This window comes from Exophiala aquamarina (assembly GCF_000709125.1).
Source record: "Exophiala aquamarina CBS 119918 chromosome Unknown aczIA-supercont1.10, whole genome shotgun sequence".
Lineage (NCBI taxonomy): Eukaryota > Fungi > Ascomycota > Eurotiomycetes > Chaetothyriales > Herpotrichiellaceae > Exophiala > Exophiala aquamarina.
The window spans coordinates 322,580-342,672 of record NW_013550578.1 but is presented as its reverse complement, the minus strand read 5'-3'; the positions used below and the strand labels follow the sequence as shown (position 1 = coordinate 342,672).

The following is a 20,093-nucleotide window of genomic DNA, read 5'->3' as shown; positions in this document are numbered from 1 at the left end:
CACAAGTCTAACCACATGCATTTAGCTTATGCCAAGCCTTCCGCAGGAATGAATGTATTGAGGACTCTGTCTTTTCTATCTGATGTTGGCTGTTCAAGCATATATATAAATTTGCTAGTAATTCGATCTGTTTCCTTGAAATTCCCATGACTCAGAGATGCTTATTCTCTGGCGCCATCTAGGCGGCAAGCAGGCACCAGAGTAGGCACCAGAATAGGTAAATCAATAGTAGGAATAGGCGTCAGGGGTCTTTCCTTGTCAACATTAGGTGATGGTAATAATCCCTCTGGATGGCACGCAATATATATCCGTTCATGTCGATCGAGAGAGACCATCCGGTTGTCGCCTTTACAACACAATGAAGAGTAAGTGAAACGAGAATAGAAAGATGAGATACTGACGAGGACAATCAGCAGATATGGTGCTGGCCATAGAGGTCCCCTCCGCCTGCGAATCATTCGTGCCAGGATTGTTGGGCGCATTTTGGATGGATCCTACCATATCCAGCATTCGTTGCTCATCCTCTACAAGCACCACAGCCATGCCGCTCTGTTGATCAATTCAGGAGAGTTTCTACCTGTCGGTGAATTTTGGCTTACCACAAGATGCCATTGTATATGGCAATGAAACAACCACGCTCCTGGATTGTCAGTGACGTACCTAAGAAAGTTAGTAAATTGAGTTATCCGCCCTATAGTCTCTCTACACACCTGATAACCGCCCAACCTGAAGCCGGCAAGTCGATTGTATCGCGATACGGCGGATTCTGGAGATTGATCATCGTCGAAGGTGCGTCAGTAACAGACTGGAATGGAAAATCGCCCTCGCCTGCCCCAAGGAACCAAAATTTGTGGCCGTGTAGGTGCATCGGATGGCCCATCTATATATAATATCTCGTGAGCCGGAGATCGCTATGTTATTGAATTGAACAGAATGGCGAACTTACCGTGTCCATCGAATCATTCGCGACCTTCATAACAATATCAACGGTAGCGTTGGCGGGGGTAAGAATTGTGGTGGCTGCACTCCAGCCGTCAGAGACAGTGCCATAGATAATTGGTCGAGCAGGCTCTGCGAATGGTTCCCCATTCGCCACCCAAGTCACTATGTCTGTTTGGTTGATTGTAAAATATCGAGTAACGTTGGCTACCCCGGATGGTGCCGTGTTGCCCACGAAGGGAGCAAGGGCCTGGTCGTCAAGTTCGACAGTACCCAATGTGGCGGACCCGTTGACGAGCATCCACGGCGAGACAAGGTCACTCATCATAGTCATGTCCGTATTATTGGCTATATTCTGGAGGAATTAGTCATATCATAATGCCCTGGGTCATTGTCTCACATGGTATGACAAAATGGCTTGGCCTTCGATGACTTGCTGCATGTCGCCATAGGGATAGGATGCAAATCTTAGATAATAGTCTCTGGGGTTTTGGTCAAGCCGTACCATCACTGAATAGCGCTGGCCAATGGAGATGTGCAGAACCTACCAGAAGGTTAACATGGATCGCCGGTACCACTTGCCGTCGACAGACCTGAACCTCTTGAAGAGCCACATACAGTCCATCCGCTGCATAGACGAACATGGAATGACCGTCCAACGAGACACTGAGTCTGCTGACAGCTCCGGCGTTGAGCAGATGTAGAGCAGTCCAGCCACGAGATGCGTCCGCGGTAAACGTGAAGAGTTCCGATGTAGTATTCGTACAAGTTTCGGGTGGAAGCGAACTCGCGTCAAGGCCGGGCCTAAACATTATTGGTGGACTGCAACCGCGTGGCCCTAAAGCCATTTGCGGTATATCTGACATGGTACTAATGGTAAAGTCCTCTGTGCCCGCCGGCGTCGTAGATGACCCAGTCGTCATCATAGACATCATTGTCGAAGACATGGCACTCATATCGGATATGGCAGTGCCGGTTGACGGGCTTGCAGTGTGATCTGACCTTTTTCGCATGCTCATGGACATGGCATTTGTTGTCATCGAAGGCATCGAAGCTGTATCCATCGAGATTGAAGCCGTGTTGATTCCGCTGGTCATTGATGGCTCCATTGCCATCGGCATAGTGTCAGGGTCATGAGGATCGTTGGCGATGCTAGATTCTTCAAGGCCCAGTCCTGGTCCGGCTTGAAGTATGCTTTGGGGTATACATTGGACTCTTCCCTTTCCGTTCGCTAAAAGACTGTCGACGCACTGAGGAAACGCACCAGTCGTGAAATATTCATCATATATCTTATCAGAGAGCTTATGATACCAATCAGCTAGCAGGAGAGAGGTTCCGCTGCGCTCAGCCTGTAACATCATATCAAACTCCGAACTGCTCTGAGCAAGATTTTCGAATGGACGCGGCCGGGATGGGGACGGATGTATTAAGAGCGGCCCGCGTAAGGCGTCATCGTAATAGGCTCGAAAGTGAGAATGGTACCAGTAAAATCCGTACTCACCGGCCGTGGAGAACTGATAGGTGAAATTACCTGCTGGCGGGATTGGAAACTAGGCACGCGTAAGCATGGCACAAGGAGATAAGTCTCCAACCAACCTGGGTCACGCCAGGAACACCATCCATATTTGGTGTCCCGCGCTGGAGAAGACCTAGCGTGATCATGTCAGTCTTTTGCTGAACCGCGTAGACCGCAAGCCAGCCTTCCAATGGGATTCTATACAGCGGCCTACCATGCCAATGAATTGTTGTCTCGACAGGTAAATCGTTCTGGACAAATATTTCAAGATCGTCTCCTTCGTCAGCTTCAATCAAGGGGCCCGGCTGTTGATCGTTGATGAGGTACACTTCGCGCGCAACTCCATCTGGCTAAATGTCAGACAATACGTGAAATATCATCCTTTCAGGCTCACCAGGGCTTCGAATGCCTGTATTCAGAATCAGTTTGTAAGAACGAGTGGCGCCCAGAGCAGTTTGCACTGCCGAGCAGGCAAGCAACACAATTAAATGCGGATATGATGGCATGTCGGAAGGAAAAAGTGAGGGTAAAAGGATCAAGGAACTAACTAGTGGAAAAATGAACGTTGTAAGTCGGGGGAGGAGGGCAAGATAGGCAAAGCATAATCCCGTGGATGTTGTCCGATAAAAATGAGGCTCGTAGGCTTTCGATTGCAGTCATAGCCCGTATAACATTTGCGGCGTCATTTCTGCGTATTTGCTCGGCAGCGACAAGGTCCAGTGGTGACAATCAACTAGACGGGACGCCACCGCGGACTTGCAGCATTCCACCTTGATTGCCCTCCTGAAATGTGTGGAGAATGGACCCACTAGCTGACCAACCAACAAATTGTTTGTCAGATGGAACAAAGAACTTTTGACGTTCGAATGAGCGGAGCAGGGGCCCGGCTTTTCTTGGCGAGTTCGCTATTGGTTCGCTGGTAAAATAAGCCAATTATTCCTCCCTGCCGTTGAGGCCTTTTCGCGCATTCTTTATTCCACTATCTTTGGCTTTAACGAACTTTCCGCCTGTAGGTTGGAGCTTGTCATGGGTAACACCTTGTCAAATAGGGCGAGGCCGCGATTGAATCGCCAGCTCCGATCAAAGACGCTTAGAAACTGACATCGAACAGGACTGAATGTACTCCCGTTATTTGCAGTTCTCCACCGACCGATTTCACAAAGAGTTACTGGTATTTAACACTGCAAGGCCATAATTATCAGAAATAAGCATGACACTCGAATTGCTCGGTGAAAGTAAAGCCGAATTAATGGTAAGAGCACTTCGGCGCACAGTAGGACGTTTCCTGTTGCTGATTCGGCCCAGGCTGTTGCCAATATTTTGCTTCTAATTGCCGCCTTGTTCGTCCTGAGCCTTCAGCATTGTGTCTACGGACAGCTACCTTGCGATGAGGTCGAGGATATCTTCGAAAAGTACATCATCAAAACCACGGAAACATTAATGGCCTCGTATATGGTCGGAGAAAGGCTGGATATTTACTACATATTGAATTTTGTTACTCTGTCATCAGCAAGAGTCTGGGCCTGGATGACAGTGGGTAGAGTGACATTTGTCGAACAGCAACCGCTTATGGCCTGGAAGTGGCGCGCTCAATTCTTCATTTCACTCCCGTTGACCGTTATGTTTGATATCATGATGTTTGTCCATGCAGCAAACACCATGCACAGTACAGCACGACGAAGTACGCCAATGTTCGCTTTCGAATTCGCAGATTTGGTCCTTCTCTCTTCATCAATTACAGTTCGTTACCTATTGTGCATCTCGAACCTTGGCTGCCTTTCCTATAAAACTGGAGCCGAAGTATTGGCCCTCCCGCCCCCGGACGGAGAAAAAGAAGCCTTAGTAGTCGAGTCCGAAGGAAGTAATGGAAGCGGGTCTTGGTTGTTCTACGCAGAATTATGGACAGGTAAGGACAAATTATGAGATATGGTCCCGAGCCATTCTTGGGTGCTCAGACGCAGTTTGGCTGTTGTTTTGTCATGCCCAGTTTCGACCATCCCATTACTTGAAATCCAACTGACGCCCAACACAGATGTTTCGAGATGCGCACTTTCTCTCCATTACGTCCTTACTTGGTCCATCTCCTACGTTTCCTGTGCGCATGTAATACGCGATGCGGCAATCACGGTCCACAAAATTACAAAAGATATTGATGGCCATCTCCACCGTCGACGTGTATCACGGTTGATTGACATTACATTTCGTAATGCTATCGAAGATCAGCTTTGTGTTGCGGGTATGTGTGCTATTTGCCGCATAGAATTCATCCGTCGTTCGCAGTCACTACAGAGGGACACTAATAATCCTAAAGTCCTCTCATGCGGACACGTTTTCCACCGACAATGCTTACTTCTTTGGTTCCAATCTCAAACCACCTGTCCACTTTGCCGGGCTGAGGCCGGCGTGCTGAAGGCGAAAGATTTGACAGCCGATTGGCGAGTTCTCTTATGACAATGTTGGGATACACGGAGTTACACGGTTGCGTAAGATATGACGCTCATCCTATTCAAGACCTCGTCGATGGGAGACTGCATATCTCAAATGGCTTGTGTTGACTGGGAAAGAATTCTTCAATGCCGAACTCAGGCTCAACAGCACAGCGATGGGTTCAGATAGCTTCTGAGGGTACTCTATTATTCAGGTTGGCCACAACTACTGTAACTTGCTTTGTTTAAAATATTCTAGATTATGGTCCAATCTGCAAGTCCAAGCTGTCCCTACCATCGCAAAACTGACGCCCCAAACTTAGAAAAAGTCAGTGCGAACTTAGACGTAGCCATCACCACCTAGATACAGATTCTCTCCAGCGCTTCGCTGGCAGACATATAAGAGACTAAATTTTGAACAGAGGACCCGACCTAGTATCCGGAAAAGTCATTGCTACGGAAATCGAAAAACTTGAAAGAAAACTGGGGACGACGCTGGACCTATAGTTGAACAGTTCAGCTCCATGGGGGCAATTTGCTGGAAACATCTAGGTATTTTGACAGTAGGGATTCAGGAAAGAAAATTAATCTTCTGTTACTCATTCGGGGGACCAAGCACCAACCATCATTGTGAGTGGTAGGCTGAAAGAAACATCCATGAAAATAATGACCACACTACCGCCTTATGCTACTATATTACGGAAGACGCTGTTACCTGCTGATTGTTGCCCTTACCCACGACGTAAATAGACTTGCATAACGGGCAATCATAATGCTGGTTTTTAAACCAACCGTCCAGGCAACTTTGATGGTAAACGTGCTTGCATTGCAATCTTCGGACCTCATCTTGGTTCTCTAAGGTGTCCAGGCAGATAGCACTAAGTGGGATCAGTGCATGGTACTCAAGCATAGATGTGACCTACCAAACTTCGGACGAGTCAAATTGGCCTGGTGTCGAAATTTCCTCTCTTCTGTACTTTCTGGAGTTTTGGTACCGCTGAGCTGGGACCGCGGACTCGAGGTCCTGTAGGCTCATTGTGTCCCTGGGCGTGCCTTCCCCAGCTTCAATATCTCTCGTAGAAGCGCGACTTCTTTTTCGATGGAATAGGGTACATCTGTAGATGCTTCAATATCATGGGAAACACTGAAACTTCCGCGCAGTTACTTACAGTATGATAGATAGCACTAGTACTACCACTATACCAACACCTACTATGGCCGGGATAGGCGATTGTGGTGCTGATGAATTGGTCTGCTGAGAGAAATAGTTGTTTGCTATGTTTTGGGTCATGATCAATATGATTCATACGTTCTGCCTCTTTCCATCTTCAAAAAGATGCTTCGACAATATTTCACAAACCACGTCATTTTATATACTAGAGCCCACACGCGAATGGGACGTGCAAGTTCAGTGGCCGTGCTGGTCACAAGCAGAGGCTTTAGCGACTTTACGCATCCCTCAGCCACATGCTTTCGCCTGCTTCCTTCGCCTAACCCGGGTGTTTCCTGCTGCCTCGATTTATTAGACCGAAGTGGCATGATGCGGGGGTTTCGCTTGCGCGCACAAGCTAAGCCCGCTAAGTTAGTGTTAGCCAAGCAGGATTTCATTAGATTGAAGTGGTCTGATCAATAAATAAGCTTAATTTAACATCTATTCTATCGGTCCGGCTCCAGGGCTGCAGCCGGAAGCCATGGTCGATTAGGCCAGGTGGACAGGCACGCCACTCAACTCATAACAGGTGCAGCAGCATTGCTGTCCTTGGATAGAAGACGGCGCGGGGAAGCAGAACCACCCCTTTGAGCATTCGTCAAAGAGTGTCAAGATGTATGTGAGGAAGGGCAGTGAATAGTCAAGTTCCAACTGAAATAAAAATGCCTTGCGGAAACTTTCCCCCGACGCTGTCGGACGAAATGCCATGACTAAAACATGTGATTCCTCATTTAATAACTATCAATAGGTTGGTGAAGCTACGACACAGAATACGTTCGTAACACGAAAGTTGTAGACGAGCCTGTAGAAAGATACGGGCCAACCAGCTTGTTATTTATGAGAAAGGTGATCTAGCTCCTAGAAGCTCTTAACTAAATCGGGGTAAGAGCCCATCAATTGGGGTGATATTGCTGTGAATTACGGCAGTGGGAGCATATATTGATTCTTGTTGTTCCCCTACTTCCTCAGAATGTAGGAGCATATATACACTGAAGTAACATACTAGAAGCTTCCTTGTAATTTCCAAGTATGCGGAATGATTCCGTAAGGCTATATGAATGTTACAGTAGTTAGTTGAGCCTCATATCACAACAGATATCAAAAAATGGCACTTCACATTGATGACAAGTCTTCGGAGGACTAATGGGACAGGAGGACAGTTCATATCATCGCAGATTTGCAAGGAAAGCTCATGAAATATGGAAGGGAAACTCTTACTGCTCACGAGTGGTCCGGCTATTTCTAGCCTCGTAGGTTTCGATCAGTTCTTCAAGAGTAGCATCCAAATGTAAATCGATTTTAAGCTTCAGTTGGGGCCGTAGTTACAGTCTGGACAACCACTTTCTATGACGCAACACAGATCGTTACTGTCGTTCCAGCGGCCTGCGCAACAAGCAGCACCACGGCACGGGTGGTAAATCTCAATTTGAGGGTAAACCCTCTATTGTGGTCAGATACAGTCCTTGAGCCTGAATCTGTTCGATCTTCTGCTTCTTTGTCTTCTGTACGAAATTATAGTGTTCTTGTTAGTAATCTGACGAGTTCAAGAGCGACGTCTCCACGAACACCGCCTGCTACATGTTCACCCCTATGGCAAATACACCGATAGCTCCAGTCCCCCACTGTAGGGTAATGTAAGGCTCCTGAATCCGTTCTCTGGATTGCGTATATACTCCAGAAAGTCCCTGTACAAGAGCTTTGCTATTCCCACATTGTCCGTGATGACAACAGCCCCATACTTGAGCCTTGGTTGGACAAGCTTGAGGGTAGGAAGTGCAAGAGGCGTCCAGACTGCGTGTTGTCAGCAGATGCCCGCAGGAGTCTATTGCAAGCTGGGAGGAACGTATTTGAGAAAGTAACGTACCGTCCAATAGCAGGAGGTCAATCCTCTCCAGCATGCCCTCGTCAACCTTCAATGTTTCCAGCAAATCCCCCTCCCGCAGCTCAATCCATGGTTCAACTTCATCACCTGCCTCCTTCCAATGCAGTCTGGCCTTCACTGCTTTAGCATGCTCCTTTTCTGTCGCGATCACCTTTCCGGTGAGCGAGGTAGTCCCAGCAGCTATCTTCCGTTGAAGGAGCACATTCTGGCCCACTGCCAACGCTAAATATATCGTCGACAGCCCGAAACTTGTCCCAGCCTCGATCACGTTGCATGCTCCAATACTTCTTGTAAGCAGATAGACAAACTGGCATTTATCTCGGTCCAAAGCGACAAACTTATCTCACATGTGCTCATCGGCGGTGGCGGACCATGTCTCATCAAACGCAAAGAAGCGAACAAGCCGAGTCAAGTAGAAGAATCTTTGGGACCAAGACTTCTCTTCCGCGTCCGATATAGCATGTAGCTTCTGCAGAAGTTGCTGTACTCTTGGACCTGCCACAACCGTTGTCTGTGAGTCACTCTTCATCATTGACAATGAATTACCGGGCGAGGTCGTGGCATCCAGCTACACTAAGGTGGAATGCGCGAGTCCAAGAGTCGTTCGTTAGTACGCGAAGGGCGTAGTCTCTTTATTAAAATCGGGTCTTGGGTTGCAGTCCAACCTGAAGAGGTTGGCACACAAAGGGTTGGGTTCTTTTGCGCGATTTTTGCGCTCTGACCAAGCACTGACCAATCCACCCAACTAGCAAGCGTGCTACACCCCGTGGAGCTATCTCATAACCGGGTGTGGGCAGCTGAAAGGCTGCCCATGTGTCTACGGCATCCTCAGTGCCAATCCGTGAACTTGAAGATTCCACCACTTCCGCCTCTTACGAACTAGTACCACAGTAGTTGCAGTCGTGATCAAAGGTCTATGGCCATTGTCGGCCCGAGAAGTGGCGGACCTATTGGCCAGTAATGGCGCGGGATCAAGTTCCTCTGTTTCATTGACAAATGCCTTAATCCATCCGTATCCTCGATGCGGGGCAACCTCAAGCGTTGAGAAAGTTCGTTTGCGAGGATTGAATTTGTGATTCATGCCACTTACTAGCGTGCCGTCGTTCGAAGTGAGTGTATGCTCACACATAGCGATGATACCTGTGCGGGACGCGGAAACTGGTGATGCGTGGTTTGTGCCTGTTTTAGTGCCCAAAATGCTTGTGCCCATATGACCCCTCTCTGGGCACTTTGGTCGTGATCCTGTAATAAACTCGACAGAGTTTTGAAAATATTGGAACACGCGGAAATGGCTCGGAGTGTCGTCAGCAGCCGTAGAGTACTCAGCAGCGGCCTCCTTGGCTACGCCTGGCTAAGGGAGGAATAACGAATAACAAATAGCGAATCGCGATGGCTGGAACATGTGCAGGGTTCCGCTTCCTCGCTTTTGATTCCTGGTCTTCTTTTCCCCTGCTTCTGCCTCTGCTTCTGAACCCCTTGGCCCTCTCCGTCCTATCATCTCCCTCGTCGTCCCCCAGCTCCTGCTTTTTACTCAATCCTTTACACCTTGTCCTAGCCACCAAAACACTTTCCAACTCGGTCACAATGCTCATCCTCCTCTCCATACCGTAGAGCTGGGTCTCCAAATCCTCTGGCTGCCTGAGTTAAAGAACAGCCATCTTGCTCGTTCATCTCTGGAGTCCTTGAACCCTCCATTACTATCACGTCCTCACCATCCTCCGGCTCCACGGCACACGCTGCGCCTTGCTGATCTGGCCCTCACCTAACCCGTATCTCACTCCAATCAGCGAATCTCGTCTGACCCTTGGGCCTAATTGCAACACCATCCCACCAACCATCCCGCCTGTCTGCTGGCCGACAAGACCTGGACGCCTGTCCTGCCACTCTCTTCCTCCAATTGTCTCTATCTTTACATGTCGGACTCGGACCTTCTCCCCTTACCTCCTCTCGAGGCCCAGTGTAGCCCGAAGAAGTAACAAGTACACCAATACCTTTACAAAGCCTACACCTCTCTTCACCAATACCTTTTCCTTCACAACCCCAACTACCATGCCCGACCCCCCAGACACCGAAGCCTTCACTGACATCACAAACACTGACGATCCCTCAACTTCAGCAATGGACAGCTTTATCTCCTCCTTTCAGAGTGAATTCGAAGCCACCAACACTCGCACTGCTTCTCGAGGTCCTAGTGCCACTCAATCTACCACTTCAGGGGACGCAAGTGCCACTGTAGCTGCTACCGGCTCTGCTGCCACCGCCTTTGCCACCTTCACCTCTGCCTCTGGCAAAGGAGCATCGGGGAGTATAACTGGCAACCCCTCCAACACCGCCAGCAACGCCGCCAGTAACACCAGCGAAGGCGCCGTCACCGTCAGAGAAAACTCCTGCAACAGCATCTCATGCTCCCTGGCCTTGAAGGCCACCATTGCTGTTCCCATCGTCGTGGCCGCTATAGCGGTCGCCCTTCTGTTCTTCTTTTGCGCAAGGAGGAGGAAGGGGAGAGCTGCTAGTGCTGCTGTATCAAAAAAGAGACCAAAGAAAGCTAGCAAGAAATGGTCCCGCCATCTACGCGCCTTCTCCTTCGACGCCGAGTTACTCATGGGTGGTCGCTTCTCCAGCTCCAACAGCATTCGGAGTCGAGACCCCAGCGTGCGTAGCGCAGGCGACGATTCCCGCAACGGTGCTCACAGTGCAGAACCAAGCTTGCGCAGCATTGAGAAAGTGGCTCCTCCATACAGAGATGCGATTTCAGGTGCTCAGCCTATGAACCCTAGTCCTCTCCGTCATGTAAATCCAGCCATTGCTGCCGCGGCAGACCCCATCCCTCGCTCAGTCTCATCAGCCACCGCACCATCTCCATATCGAACAGTCGCTGGGGAAGCGGATAATCCTCCTACTCCCATCTCCACTCGAAATCCTTTTGCAGATTCCGCACCCGTCAGTCCAATCGACGGCTCTCCTTTCATCGAACCCCCTGAGGATGAAGAGGCCGCTGCGGGTGCGATCCGACCCACGATGAGTCGTGGATCTTCCCTCTACCAGAGCGTTAACGCGGACGACGCCTCAGATGCCGCGAGCATATGACAAGCGCAAATTGGCAGAAGTGTGTCGGCCAGACAGGTCGCTAGTGCAAGTAATGGCAGCAGCTAATAATAACGTTTTGATAAACGTGTTAAATTGTTCCTTATGTTATTAATCATGGCGTGGCGTTCGATTGCTTGAATCGTTTCATTTGGATGGGTATCTCGTACTCTCCGGCTACATCTCTCCATTACAGGCATCATATCGAGAAAAAAGGAGAACCATCGGGTTCAAGACGGACCCAAAGAATGTTTGAAACGCGGATATATTTTGTGATGTCTGATATAGATACCTTGTACATGAGAGCATCCAGGGATGGGAAAGAAGAGAGAGGAGTGAGCGAAGGCATGCTTGCGAGTGATGCGACGGGGCGAGTTCAGCAAAAAGGCAGAGCAGAGCCGGAGGACGAGAGTGAGATATTGAGCAGGGGCGACAAAACTCTTAGATGGGAACCACCAAACAGATGGGAAAGGGAGGGGCTGGCGCCGGTAGCTATGCTTGTTGGCTATGCTATGCTCGGGATACTACCTGAAATTATCAATGTCGAATCTTTCGCAAAAGGACTCATTTCCTGGAGATGATGGGTATCTTCTATTGTTCGTTACTGTGACCCCCTTGCACCTTCCTCAGGTTCAGCTGCAGCTGTTGATCGTGGTCATAGTGACACGACATATACGCACGGCTTTCGCTCCTCATTCATGCCTTCCACTTATATCAATCGACCCAAGGGTACGCCCATACCGCGGCCTCGTCTACACAGCCTCGCAACACCACTTGGTGAAAGTGCGGTGAGAGGCTGTGAGATGTAAAAAGGTGTGCACCGTTACGACTGTATCACGAGAAAATGACAGGAACATGCAGGAACACGGACATTGCGTAAATCTGGGAGACGGGGAGCCCTGCGGCGGCTCCATCAGCCTTCAACCAGTCCATGAGATCATGTTTGAGCACTTCCAGGTGCCTTGCGTTCTCAACGAAACAATCTCTTATCGCATCAAAATCTTCTTTGGATTGAGGTCCGATCTAGGCTTCCTGGCTATCAAACATCATTTGACCTGTTTTCAGCTGTGGGAAAAAGAAATCCTTCATCATCAAGACAGCCTCTGAATCCTGGTTAACGCGTTCCACGCGTCTCAACCCACCAACCCACCCTTCTCAACAACCAACCACTGAACCAATTCGCTCTCAATTAAGCTCAAATGGCATCCAATCAAGAAAGTGCGAAGAAATGGGTCCAGGTATCTCCAACTGCAACTACTACTTAATCTATCTTGCGTCCCCCGGGTGTGACTACTATCTACCTTCTACGTATATGTTAAGTAACCGACCAGCCCCACCATCCAGTCTAAAAGACCCAATCATCTTGATCGAAAAGTTTATCCGATCACACTTTGCCTAGACCAACCAACACCAACAATGCCGCGTTCATCACCACCAGGACAAGCCAGATGGCTACCGCCAGCGCCGTTGTGAGCCAACCATTACGCATGTTGACGGCTTCTCCTTCACCTCGCCTCCCCTGAAAATCAACCCGAACGGTCATGATACTGCTGCGGCACGTGAAATACACAAGTGGTACCGTCACGAAAGGAAGGATGACGCTCAAGACGACCTGAGTTGCCGTAAGTGTCCTGTTCAAGCCGTTTTTGCCGACTGCCCCAGCTATGATGATGCTGGGAACAATACTGATAGAGCGGGTGATCAATCTCCTCATCCACGGCTTCACGGTCCAATTAAGCATTCCCTCTGAAACCATCTGTCCTGCCATTGTGCAGACTATACCGGCGGAAGTACCCGAAAGGAGTAGAGCGAGGGCGAAAACCGTGCCAGCTGCTTTGGAGAGATTTTGGGAGAGTAGATCGTGAATACCGAAAAGATCTGCCTCGGTTGCCTCTGTTTTGGGGTAGAGAGAGGCTCCGGAAACAATCAAGATGGCTGAGTTGACGAATAGTGCGAAGGTAAACAATGAGGTGCCCAATTCCACAATGGAATATTTCATGCAGGCTCGAATGGCATAGATCGATGGTATGTATTTTTCCTCTTCGTCATCAGAATTATCGACGGCCAAATGACCATTCTGGACATCAAAGTGCTTCAACCTTGGCTGAACGACCCCTGACCCTAAGAATATCGAATGTGGCATCACGGTTGCACCAATGATACCGCAAGACAAGTAAATACCATTGTCTTTGATGATGGCCGAGGATGGAAGATAACCTTTGAATACTTCGCCGACTGAGGCGTCCTGAATGTATGATAGTTGAATGCAAAAGCAGATCACGACGCCGAGCACCAGGGCCATAACGAAGTATTCGAACAATCTCAACTTGGTCATGGAGCCATCAGGGCGATAGAAGAGTAAGAGAACAAGGACATCGACGAGAGTGATTGCACACCCAGCGACGAGGGGTATATGAAGCAAGAGATTCAATGCAATTGCTGAACCAACAACCTGATATCAATTAGTAGGAACAGGAGGTAATTCTGTACTCAGACTTACCTCTGCGATATCCGTGGCAATGATGGCGGATTCGGCAAAGATGTACAAAGTAATGGTAAGCCATTTGGGTAGATGCTTTCGGCAATTTTCAGCCAAATTCAACCCCGTAACGGTGCCCAATTTGATGCACAAGGACTGCAAGAAAATAGCAAATAAGTTGGACATCAAGATAATAAACAGGTGTTTATAGCGTGTGGCGGCACCGGCTTCGACGTCAGTGGCATAATTGCCCGGGTCGATATAGGCAACGGCGATGAGGAAGCCAGGCCCAATGAATCCACTGTACTTGACTAGGACGTCGCGTGCTTTGAAGATAAAAGCCTTTGGTGATCGTAAGTTCATGGATTTTCGTGAAGGTCGTTGATCTGGAGAGGCTGTCATAGGATCGAGTTTGACACCACTGACTCCTTTTCCGGATGATTGATCTTCTGCCTGGTCGACGGGGTTCACCCATTCTTCTTCTTCATGATTGATTCCAAGACTTGATCGATCTGATCGTTGTTCTCTCAGATTGACAATGCCATTGAGGTCAACCTTGGTGGTAAGATCCGAGCTCAAATGATGTGGGTTCTGATTCCAATCAGGATGAGCCGATATATCGTCTGACCTGGAAGGGTAATTCATGGTGAATAAGGTTGATACAAAAGTAAAGTCAATTGAGAGTATAGGACAGTAGACAGTACGGAATAGGTAGAGTTATATGAGTCTCGGAGTGCCCAGACACATTCGAACCAAACTTTCAAGGCTTCAGACGCGGATTCTCCCGAACTCTTCTTGGAGTGAGGGGAAGATGTCGGCTGATTGGTTTTGAGAAGGCCGTTTATCAATCTGAGCCACGTCCTACGCTTTGGGATTTGAGTAGTACCTGCTCACCAAGTACGAGCATGGTCCGCCTGCGAATAGGACGTCAGCAGTCAATGTAAGCAGCGGTAAATCTAGGGACAGAAGGCCTGGGCGTGCATCTGGGGGTCCAGGAATCCCTTGATACGAGTTTGACACAGGTCTAGTTGGAGCTTGGCGAGAGCCGGACTTGCACCACAGTAATTGCTGCAGTGTGATATTGTAGACAGTCGGTGGATGAACTTTCTGCGGGTGCTGTAGCATATGCAGGTTTCTGGTGGGTTTTGATTCGCTTGCCAATGCATTGGTAGATATGATCTACGGTTTTGGGTTCATTGGTTGCGGAAAGTATGGAAAGTCAGTCCCCGATAATTAAAGGCGGCGTACTTGTACCTAGTGGATTGAATATATGCCTGCCAAGATAGCGAAGACTGCATGGGATATCTTTTCGTGGCCTCTCGGTGCTTAGTTAGTAATCGCTACTTGTAGTGAGAAAGTATAGTTGATTAAGATCAACTAGGGAAAAGAAGGTTTAGCTTAAAGAATCGGAACGGAGAAGCATAAGTACTTGCTAGGCAGTACTACGGTGCAGTATTTGTCAAGAAGTGAACTATTTCCTCAGCTAGCCAGCCTTACCCTAGATGAAATCGTAGGGTTTTCCCTAATAATGAGGTTCAACCTATGTATCTAGTCTAGGTAGTTCTCCTTGGAGACCATCTTCATTAGCCCCTCGATGCAGCTAGGTAGATGTAAAACAGGAATGAATAAATAATATGGATAGTAGGAGATAATATCAGCGTCTCGATCTCGGTTGGATCATCGATAAGAGCCGTTAGGAAGGCGGTATCCGCCTTGGTGAACAGCAGGACGTAGTGACCCCATCTCTGGCGAGGCAAGAAGTGGTATCCTCATCGCAAATGAGGCTCCTACGCGTCTCTTCGGGCTTGGGTTAATAATATCAATCAACAAGATATAAAGAACAAGGAATGGGAGCGATCAAACCAGCCTGGTTTACTTTTAGGAAAACAAATATAAAGTTAGGTCCACAAAGTCTTCCAAGAAAAGCCAGCTTCACTCCTAAATCTGAGAAGTACATACACTTGCTGGCGCTTTTTTTCAAATCTCTAAATAAGCATCATGATCGAATTCAACGGTCGTGTACAACTGGCTCACGTTGATTTTCGCTGGCTTGTCCATATTTTGGTGCGAGTACCACGCTCCAATGTTGTTTCACCGCTCCCTCTGTTCGGCCAGTTACAGATATTACTCGTAGAATACAGTTGGTGGTGCCGAGGACTCACGTTTTCGACCATGTCGACCACGGCTTACTGAGTCTCCTGCATCTGTGGCTGGCCTCCTTCAGCCACAGCCCATCGGAGCTCCCCTATACTACCATGGCACTAACCGGATCCAGCACCAAGCGCTCATTGAGCAGACGATTTCACTAAATGCGTTTCCACCTCTATAGGGCAAAAGGTTTACATGAGGCACCCGGAGAGACCTTGCACATCGGAAAACAATTAATAATGAGCCATTAGCTTCAGAAACATAACATATCATTAATAAAGATAGTAGACGTTAAGTGGACTATTCGCATAAGGTCGGCTATGCAAGGAATAGAAGGCTAGAGTTGAACTAGCTTAACGCAAAGAGATCTATGTACCTTACTCTAGCCAGCTCTATAGGGTTAAACGTCATTTTGTACTCCGTAAGGGGAAAAGTCATAGGGAAAATTTAAAAGGGAGGGGAACTAGGAGCCAACGGCTCGCGTTCTTAATATAGTCGACCGCACCTTAGCGGGCCCGCTGTACCTACCGCTTAACGCTAAGCTAACTCGCGGGCGGGTCATACCATATATGGCGAGGATCTCTTCCCAAATTTCTAACACGTCCTCTAAGCACGATCACTATTTACCGCCCTCTTAAGCGCCTTGATAGGGGACCTAAGGGCTTTCTTATTCCAATCCCACCCTATACTTTATATACTCTTGTCCAAATGTGTCCTCTTTTAACGCTTCCGCGCGTCTTACGGTCGTCTAGTTTAGGCGCTACATTCGTTTATACCCATCTTTCTCCGACCACCTCTTAGTTGAGAGGTTCAAATCCTCGTCACTCTACTAGTGTCCGCCTCGTCTCTTAATCCTCAGTGCTCGCCCCTACCTTTAATCTCCTAGTTACTACTCGACCCGTACTATACATTCGTTCTCTATGGCACGGCGAAAGAACAAGATTGTGATTCCAAGCGCCAGAACAACTACTACTCTAAAAAGTCTTGATGAACGTCCGTCTTAGGCTGGCATACCGGAAAAGCGAAGGAAATACTCTCACTCGCCTACGTCTGTAGGAAGTAGTAGTAGCATCGAGAGGCTGCGATTTAGAAAACGATTGAATAATGACGTGCGCTCGAGCGTGTCAGAGCCCTCGTCTAACGGTAAAGATAGGGAGATATATTCGGAATATCGTCCTACTCCGGAGACTAAATGTTCTTTAGATGAATATAATAGCAAGCAAAATTTTATTAACTATAAGTAAATATAAGAGTTCTAACATAATACTTCGTACTAATAATCTAGACTATAGCTTAATAATTAAGGTAGGAGAGTTCGTTTTTATTAAGAACGACTCTACGGAAGATTAGATAGCCCGTGTAGAAAGAGTCTGTAGGAAAAAAAGAAAGCTCTATATTCGTTAAATAAGGGAAGATAGTTAAGAAATTATAATAGATAATAAGTTTACCTAGCTCTCGGTAGATACTATCTAGGATTTAGTTTAACTAAGGCCGTAAGTCTACTCCCCGATTATAGAGGAGTATTAGATATACAAGACCGCTATAAATCGCCCGCTCCTATTACCTCTAAGAGGTAAGCACGTACCTTTATAGACTAGCTCGGTAGAGAATAGTAAGTCGAACACTACCGAATCCATTTTCCGCTAGACCCCTTTCTTAGACTATAATATCGTAGGGACAACCTAGTACCCGATTAATAATCTAGAGGGCGATACCTACCCCGTTCCTAAGATGACTACTAAGACTAGGTTGCTACCTCTCCAGCTAAGGGAATCTCGACAATAGAATTTACCTCTACTATAGGAAGTATTGGGTTATTATCGCCATTATCCCCCTATCATCCTCTTCGCTACTAGCTACTAGTCAACTAAATAATAACTAGACTGTAAGGTCTGAAAAGGAGGGAAGTAAGCACTATAGGTAAAACGTTTCTACTAGGTATTATAGAACGTTCATTCGTTGGAAATAAGTTACACGAAGCCATCAGCCAAAAGCGTTTCGAGAATTAGAGTATTAGCATTCGAATCCATTTTACTCGGTAGAACTAGGAGCATTCGACTTTATAAAACGTCTAGGTCTTTCTATACCTCTTAAAGTATTTTCATCATTATCGAAGGAAGGCTTTCATCTTCCTCTTTCCTTAATCTACCATAGGGGAAAACTACCCTCCTAAGCCTATTAATCTATAGCATCGTTTAGAAACTAAAATTTAACTTAAAGAGACAACTAGTTTTAGGATAGATTTAGGAAATTAGCCTAATAGTAATTGCTTAATAAGCTAAGAGAATTAGGAATTCGGATATAAATCCGCACTATATTAATAAGATTAAGTCATTATACTTCTAAAATTCAAGAGTACTATAGGGGAAAGGAAAAGATCTACTCGCTAGGCCGTAATCTCCTCTTCTAGTGTCTCCGGCTTACGAAATTACTCGAGTTAGTAAATACTAACTAGCTCCGTAGAGTTAAATTCCATTTAAGTTAGGCTGCATCTATTAATGACTTTAAATCTATATCTATAATCCGCGGTGTCTCGCTACTAAAGGAGATCCGAGATATATATAGAAAGCGTAGGAGTTAGAGAGCGGAGAAAACTTCCCCTTACTTAGTCTAAGACGTCGAGAAACGCAGCGAACACGGGTAGAGGAAGTCGCTCGAGCCTATATATACAACTAAGTATAACGTTAATCGTATATAGATAAATTACTTACTTAGTAGCCGATATCCCTTTAATCGGTATTAGGGCAACTACCCCGGTTAAGATCGTCTCCTCTAGCAAGATATAGTTTCGGGCGGCAGAGAGCCGATATTATAGCTATAATTTCTTTCGCACGAATTCGTCGTCCTATAGATCGGGAGAGCCTCGCGCCATGCTCCATCCGCGTTAATAAGACCCTACCTAATAAATTATACGCTTAAATTAGAGAATAACAGTAAGCACCGCCGTTAAAACGCTTCCTTCTTACTCCTCCTCGCAACCAATACCCCGCCACGACCTCCAATCATCCGACCTAGTAATCCTATATCCACAATAGGCCCCTTTAATGTCGATTCCCTTTAAACACAACCCAGCGATACTATAGACCTTAAAACGACGTCACTCTCTCTTACGCTCTTCTAAAACCCTACTTTACTTCCGCTAATCTTTACAGCCAACGAACCATCGGCCTATATCGGTTCCAAGCGACCTCCACTTTCATCTACCTACACTACTTACCTACTCTCTCTCTAGCGATCACACTCCCTCGATCCCTATCGCAATACTACTCGCAAATAAACTACTACTATCCTTCCTACCACCTAACCCGGGACCTTCTACATTCTATCTCGATCTAGTCGCCGACTACGCAACTAAGCCGATACATCGTTCGTTAGGTCTAGACTATAAGTCGATAGGTAAGGAAAGGGAAAAGAGGACGACTTCTACAACGAGAAATAGGTCAACCGGGCCGAGACCCAACGCCCTAGTTTCTATCATCGCCGACGGCTACGACTTCCTCCCCGTATCCTATCGCTATAACCGCGTCAGACGCCGCCGAGGTACATTCTCGCCCAATCATTTCACCCATAATTTCGAGCGCATCCTCTTCCACCTTAGAAACAGAACAAACATCTTAACTATATTCTCCCCAGCTAGCCTCCAGGCGTTCGCGAATAGAGATGACTCGGCTTGGCAACAGACGGAGATCGAATGCGATCATAGTTCCAAAAGAGCTAGGCGTGGTTTAAAAGGAGAAACCACAATATCCGGCAGACGACGCTAGAGCCATAAGTCCAAGACGGAATAGTAAGGACATTGAGATACTAGAGCAGTATATCCGAGAAAATCTCAAAGAGGAGGTCTATATTCTCTCATATATCCTAAACTATACTGACCTCCTCCCAGACAAGCTCGAAATATACAATCTTCGCTAGCCGCACTGGCCGAAAAGATTGACGAAGTAAAATCTAACCACGACAAACTCGAAAATGCAAACCGTTTCCTTCAAGACTATATCGGCGGTCTAACGAGATTAATATTAAGATACGACCCGGCCAGAGTACAAGCGCGAAGAAAGGAAAATTATAAACGCTATTAGGACATCCTAATTTCCAGTAGCCAATATACCCGCAATAATCTAGTTTTCATAAGCACAGCATTAGGGTCAAGGAGGGAACTAGCGAATTAAGCAGAAAAGCCACTAACTAATGCTGAAGGCCATCGATCTTTATAATCCCGCTAAGCCATTAACGGAGATATCCAACAGTCTAGCTCCGGAAGATGTACGACTAGATTAGGACTAAGAAGTAGATCGTTACTGTGTCGCGACTAGTCCTCGTATACGGCCGCGAGCAAGCCAACCGAAAATAACGCTCCGCCTTAGCATTAAAGGAGAGCTAATTACCTCCTAATCAACTAGTAATAGCGG

General features: G+C 47.3%; 6 protein-coding genes across 6 annotated transcripts; 3 read left to right on the top strand and 3 right to left on the bottom strand.

Annotated features, from left to right (window-relative positions):
• Positions 1–691: 691 nt before the first annotated feature.
• On the bottom strand, positions 692–2,961 carry A1O9_09445 (uncharacterized protein; the record flags this gene model as incomplete). The annotated part of the gene is made up of 7 exons (XM_013401415.1): positions 692–880; positions 947–1,294; positions 1,340–1,483; positions 1,533–2,489; positions 2,536–2,588; positions 2,670–2,801; positions 2,850–2,961. 7 exons carry the CDS (start codon positions 2,959–2,961, stop codon positions 692–694), a joined length of 1,935 nt encoding a protein of 644 aa, XP_013256869.1.
• Positions 2,962–3,665: 704 nt separating this feature from the next.
• A1O9_09444 (uncharacterized protein) lies at positions 3,666–4,378 on the top strand (the record flags this gene model as incomplete). The annotated part of the gene is made up of 2 exons (XM_013401414.1): positions 3,666–3,707; positions 3,761–4,378. The coding sequence occupies 2 exons, from the start codon at positions 3,666–3,668 to the stop codon at positions 4,376–4,378; spliced, it is 660 nt and encodes a 219-aa protein (XP_013256868.1).
• A 3,301-nt stretch (positions 4,379–7,679) lies between these two features.
• On the bottom strand, positions 7,680–8,502 carry A1O9_09443 (uncharacterized protein; the record flags this gene model as incomplete). The annotated part of the gene is made up of 3 exons (XM_013401413.1): positions 7,680–7,882; positions 7,956–8,260; positions 8,321–8,502. 3 exons carry the CDS (start codon positions 8,500–8,502, stop codon positions 7,680–7,682), a joined length of 690 nt encoding a protein of 229 aa, XP_013256867.1.
• Positions 8,503–10,031: 1,529 nt separating this feature from the next.
• On the top strand, positions 10,032–11,126 carry A1O9_09442 (uncharacterized protein). The gene has a single exon (XM_013401412.1). The coding sequence runs from the start codon at positions 10,092–10,094 to the stop codon at positions 11,058–11,060; it is 969 nt and encodes a 322-aa protein (XP_013256866.1). The 5' UTR covers positions 10,032–10,091; the 3' UTR covers positions 11,061–11,126.
• A 1,315-nt stretch (positions 11,127–12,441) lies between these two features.
• A1O9_09441 (manganese transporter) lies at positions 12,442–14,181 on the bottom strand (the record flags this gene model as incomplete). The annotated part of the gene is made up of 2 exons (XM_013401411.1): positions 12,442–13,509; positions 13,558–14,181. The coding sequence occupies 2 exons, from the start codon at positions 14,179–14,181 to the stop codon at positions 12,442–12,444; spliced, it is 1,692 nt and encodes a 563-aa protein (XP_013256865.1).
• A 4,977-nt stretch (positions 14,182–19,158) lies between these two features.
• A1O9_09440 (uncharacterized protein) lies at positions 19,159–19,763 on the top strand (the record flags this gene model as incomplete). The annotated part of the gene is made up of 2 exons (XM_013401410.1): positions 19,159–19,524; positions 19,571–19,763. A coding segment is annotated over one exon (290 nt), but the record flags the coding sequence as incomplete, so codon positions are not given.
• Positions 19,764–20,093: the final 330 nt, after the last annotated feature.